This window comes from Penaeus monodon, chromosome 26 (assembly GCF_015228065.2).
Source record: "Penaeus monodon isolate SGIC_2016 chromosome 26, NSTDA_Pmon_1, whole genome shotgun sequence".
NCBI classification, from domain to species: domain Eukaryota; kingdom Metazoa; phylum Arthropoda; class Malacostraca; order Decapoda; family Penaeidae; genus Penaeus; species Penaeus monodon.
The window spans coordinates 17,834,132-17,839,646 of record NC_051411.1 but is presented as its reverse complement, the minus strand read 5'-3'; the positions used below and the strand labels follow the sequence as shown (position 1 = coordinate 17,839,646).

The window sequence follows — 5,515 nt, the reverse complement described above, 5'->3', positions numbered from 1 at the left end:
CCCCCCCCCTCCTCCCTCCCCCCCTCCCTTTCCCTCCCTCCTCCCCCTCCCCCCCTCCCCCCCTCCCTCCCTCCCCCCTCCTCTCCTCTCTTCTCTCCCTCTCTTCCTCTCTCTCTTCTCCTTCCTTTCTCTCCTCCTCTCTCCTCTCTCTCTCCTCCCCTTCTCTCCTCTCTCTCTCTCCCTCTCTCTCTCCAAACACTGTGTAGTGTAGTGAAAGTTCAAGCCACTAGTGACTGACAAGTGCTATATCTCTGGCTTCTTTTGGCAGGTTAAAACGATTCTGTCAGTGCTAGGGAGAATGGAAACCTGACATTTAGGAGGATCTTTCAGTACTATCTTCCTTATTTGATATAGCATAGTAGTATTTAGCACATTTGAAATCAGCAGAAAATTGCTATTCTTGTAAGCCTAAACCAAGTACTATATTGTGAACTTCACTTGGCTCCGGACTGGGTGAATATTAAGAGCATGTGTGTACAAAATGCACATGTGCAAAGTATATATTAATGTTATGGAAGTTGTGGGTGTTATTAATTTTCATTTTTTTAATCATTTATTCTTATAGGGCAGTACAGCGGCGCCGATCTGGATACGACACCTTGAAGCAAGCTTTGTGTTCAGTGTTTGACCTGGATGATTTAGACCTTCGAATTGTTTTAGCACAAGCAGAACTTCTCCAGCCGGGCTTCTATTCTACCCAGACATGGGGACATTCTGTGTATCTGTTTTTTTAAATAGATAAAAAAACTTTTTTGAAAAAATTTGTTTTTTAAAATATATTTTTTAAAGAAAGTGATTTTTTAATTTATTTTTAGATATTTTTTTATAGATTTCTTTAATTGATAAAGTGAAGTTGAGACTTTCTTGTAGAAGTCTTACAATATGTTCATAAGGTAGATATGATATCAGCTATAATTTCAAGATAAAAGGATGTTCCTTATACAATTGCAATTCAGATTAAAAAATTTGATTAGAAAAAGAGGAAAATATGATCAGCATATCATCATTGTTTTAAGCATATTGAATTAAGGATATTAAGTCCCTTCCAAATTGTACTGCTAAAGCATGTTTGAGTTTATAAATTCAGAATTTTGTATTTAATCAAAATTTACATCAAAGTTGACTCAACAATTTTACAACTCCAATAACTGTATTAGATCTAAGGTATCAGCAGGTGCCTACTAATAACCACACTCACTGTGATATCTAGTCACTGATCTGCCATTGATGGATGTACTACATAGACTGAACTCATGTGGTTGTTGAAATATGATGTGTTGCAGTCCTGTAGTGGTAATTAGCAAACATGATAGTGGTAGCAACATAATTATTACAATATTCAAAAATAAGTTATTTGTGATAAACACATATTTAAAAAATTAGAGAGAATGTTGCACTGAAAAATTTTCATAGCAAAATATACTTTGTTTGATATGATACTTCCTCTTCGTGGTAATTTTGTGGTCTTTTATATTTGTTCTGTATTATGAATATAGTATAGTAAGTGTTTATTCTATTCATTCAGTGTGAAGTTTATGAAAATAAGTGGTTAGTGTATGAATTTACTCATTTATTAAGATTAATGTTTACAGCATTTGAGAAAACTGTTTCAAATAGTTATCATATACAGGAAGAAAGATGCATCATATACATAGATTTGTAAGTCATCAAAACTTTTTGTATACTTTCTTTTCTTGCTTGAAAGGATGCTTGTGTTGCATTCATATAGTAGAGTTGAGTTTAGGCAGAGGTTTAAAAAATCATATTATATATTAGTTATGAAGCTCTTAAGCATAGCCAAATACAGTCAGAATAGCTAACACTTGCAATTTCTGTGACAAATTCTAATATGTTACTTGTTTTGTCACATACTGTTTGTATTAAGTGTTATATTTGTTATAAGGAGATGGATTTGTATTCAGTCCAGTAATTGTAGATAAAGCATTTATTTCAAGTTTAAGTAGATTTTCTGAAAAATTCTATATCTTCATTCACTATCATTTTCTTCTTTGTTATTACTATGTATATTTTCCATTTTCATTTTTTTTCCCTCTTTTTCTTTCTTCCCTTCCTTCCCCCTCCTCCTCTTCTTTTTCTTCTTCTTCTTCTTCTTCTTCTTCTTCTTTCTCCTCCTCCTCCTCTTCTCTTTCTCCCATTCCTACTCCTCTTCCTCCTCCTCCTCCTCTTCCTCCTCCTCCTCCTCCCCTCCTCCTCTCCTCCCCTCCTCCTCCTCCTCCTCCTCCCCCTCTCCTCCCCCCCCCCTCCACTTCAATAAAAATGTAAAAAAATTTTGATAAAAATACCCTATAGTTTTACACTTATGCAGATATATATAAGAAAAGGTTTATTTTTGCAAAAAGAAATGATACTTAGTCATTATATTGCCATTCACTCCATACATTGTGTCTTGCTTTATGTTCAGTCATATTTGTAAAAAATTATATTAGTAAGATCTACCTGCTTTTGCAAGCTAAAATAAATGATTAGATTGTGATGTGAAAGTAAGTGTGAATGTTTTTAAAGCATGAAAAGAGTAGCTGTTTCTATTTTGAGTATAGATGTTGCTGCTTGCTAGTAACTTTAGAAATGTGATATTGTCTATGTAATGTACTGTCTTATGCACATCAGGTAAAGCCAGTTTCTATGAAAAGTTACATTGAAAAATAAAGTTTATCTTGTTCTCTTTCTCTTCTTCCTGCTTTTCACTTTTCTCTTCTCTGTTCAATATGCTCTTTCTAATCTTTTTTTTATATCATCCTCCCAATGTATAGAACTAGATACTGCACCTCATGTTGCCTAGTTTGCTGTTACATTTACACATAAGCTTAAAACTATATATAAACAAGAGTAAATTTGTCATAATAGATTTAAGGACTGTTGCTTTGCATTCCTTAGATATAAGTACTTACTGATTGCTCAAAGATATGGTATGAATTTGAAATGTGTATGTGAGACTTCTAAGCATTTTGATTCATACTTTCAGTTATTTAGAGAAAATTAATAACATTTGTTCACTGATACTGCAGCTTTTGAAGCTTGGTTTCTTGAATGTATGCATTTACTTGATATCAGTGGTGCTTGTCATTAGCAATCAGGCAAAATATATTTCTGTGATTGTATGCCTTAATCATGCAGTTTTCTATTTGTTCTTCATTGCATCAAAGATGACCAGAATATAATTCTTTAGAGGATATCATATTTTTATTGTTTGCATAAAGTTATATCACTCCTAAAAAATGCAGTAGTAAATGCCAGATATGTTACATTGGCTTGTAGTATTGTGTCAGACAAATGTTTCTCTCAATAATAAACTGTTGATAAAGAACATTAGCAGATCCTCTTTTTACTCCTACTACTTACTGTATTTTCAATTATTTATTTTTATTTATTTATTTATATATATATTTTTTTTCTTTTCTTTCTTTTCTTTTCTTTTCTTTTTTTTTTTCCTTTTCTTTTTTTTTTTTTTGTCAAAAGAATCAGGAATTGAGCTTATGGGATTTAATAACTTTTTTCCATAAAATAAAGAAATTAAGGAGAGCAAGTCATGTGTTTCGGTGTACTACTACTCTGTACTACTAAAAGATATAAATGAATGTACAATTTGTCAGGGGTTAAATTTAGCCAAAGATGTTTAAGGTTGCTTAAGACTGGTCAAATAATTTTGGGATATCCCAATCAACAAGACAAAAAGAATGGATGTGAAGCCAAAATGAAGAATGAGAAGACAGTTTGTATTGCAGGACCCAGCATAAACAGCTGGTGGATATTAATTGCCATTTTTGTCATATTCTTGAAATTTGACTTTTTACTTTTTAAAGGTATTTGAATAAATAATTATAAACATCATTATGCAAAGTATCTTTTTTTTCTATATGATTGATGACATCTTGGTAGGAAAAAAAATACACAACCTAGGTTCACTGAAAGGTGAAACACCTGGTTTGAATCCTGCTGGATTTCATCTTTGAGCCTGACCATACAATAAACATAGTTTGTGTATAGGTTTTTTTCTGCCATAGCATCAACAGAGGAGTGTTTATCCACTAATCATTTATTTATTGATTGATTTATTTTGTGTGTGTGTTTTGCAATTTATGATACTGATTAGATTTGTCTGAGTTTAGTTAGAAAAAAGTGCAATTGAAAATCTTATCAATTTTATTATTTTCAAGAACCAGATAAGCTGGAGCTTATTACAAATTGAGAAAAGTAATTGCAAACTCAATATCCATTTTATTTTTCCTCTCTATGTTGATACAAGTGTTCATGATCAATAATTTTCTTTTTTTGCTTTGGATTCCATGCCTTTGATTGATAGCAACATTTCTGTGATGTTAGAACAAAGTGAAATAAAATGAAAAAAAATATATATCAATTAAGTTTACATGCTAGTTTTTGTTAGAAAAAAAGAGGAAAACAGTTGGCATTGTTTCCTACTGATAAGCTTTGATGGATAACAAAATCATAATCATTAGTCTTGAATTTCAAAATAATCATTTATATTAGAAATGTAAAAAAAAAAAAAAAAAATACTCTACTATATCAATCTTTGATGGTGTTATTGTTTATGTAAAACAAAACTATGCAGCCTACAGCATTTGGTCTTTCTAAGGTATTACTATCACAAATTATATTGGAGAATGAAATGGTAGGGCAAACAATTGATTCAGTAAATGAGGAGAGGATATATAAAGATCAAAAAAAGTATCTTTCTCTTTTTGTAATATGAGCATATACAGATATGACAATCTGTCAGACTTAAAACAATGACAAAAGATTTTCCATGTTTCAAAAGGTGTCATCTGTACAAATAGCATTCACCCTCTGCAAGTTTCATATTGTATGCTAATATCAATAAGGAAATGTTTGCTACAAAGGAAAAAATATATACACATATATAAGCTAGTATTATATAATGCCATTAAATATCTGTCATACAAATAAAATTATGTCCACGTAGTTTTGATGTCACTTTAGTTTAAAAAATCATGTAGTTTTTATTTTGAACTTTGAAACTTATTCGTGATGTTATTAACCCAAAGCCCACTGGGAGTTTACTTTATTGTTTTTACGCAGAGATGGCTACACTGTACTAGGTCACCAGTGAGCCAATTATGAGTACTGCCTGTTTCACCTATTTATCTTTTTCCTTGTTTTTTTAAAATACTTTACATTGTATATTGCAATTCCTAATGTCAATAACATTATAGTAATAATAATGTTTATAATAAAAATAACACCATCGATATTCATAGCATCAGTAACATCGTTTTTCCTGTCAATTCAAGGAAAGGTGAAATCAGGTAAGGTCACAAGGTCTACTAATTGACTCCTTTATGGCTTGCAGAGGGGAGGGGGGGGACAGCACAGCACAGTATTTTCCTGGTGCATTTGGCTTTCTCTTTTGTTCGTTTAATATATTGCATGAGTTGGGAATGTTTTTTCCAACCTGGAAACAATGTTGCCTTTTCTGTGTTTGTAAAATCTGGAATTCTCTGTGGGACTTTCTTTT

General features: G+C 31.8%; 1 protein-coding gene across 1 annotated transcript in view; it reads left to right on the top strand.

Annotated features, from left to right (window-relative positions):
* Positions 1-3,330, top strand: part of LOC119589964 — a 14,125-nt gene extending 10,795 nt beyond the window's left edge. The window contains exon 7 of the mRNA XM_037938653.1: positions 566-3,330. Coding sequence (XP_037794581.1) covers positions 566-734 — 169 coding nt within the window. The 3' untranslated portion in view covers positions 735-3,330. The remainder of the gene's footprint in view (positions 1-565) is intronic.
* The last annotated feature ends 2,185 nt before the right edge of the window (positions 3,331-5,515 follow it).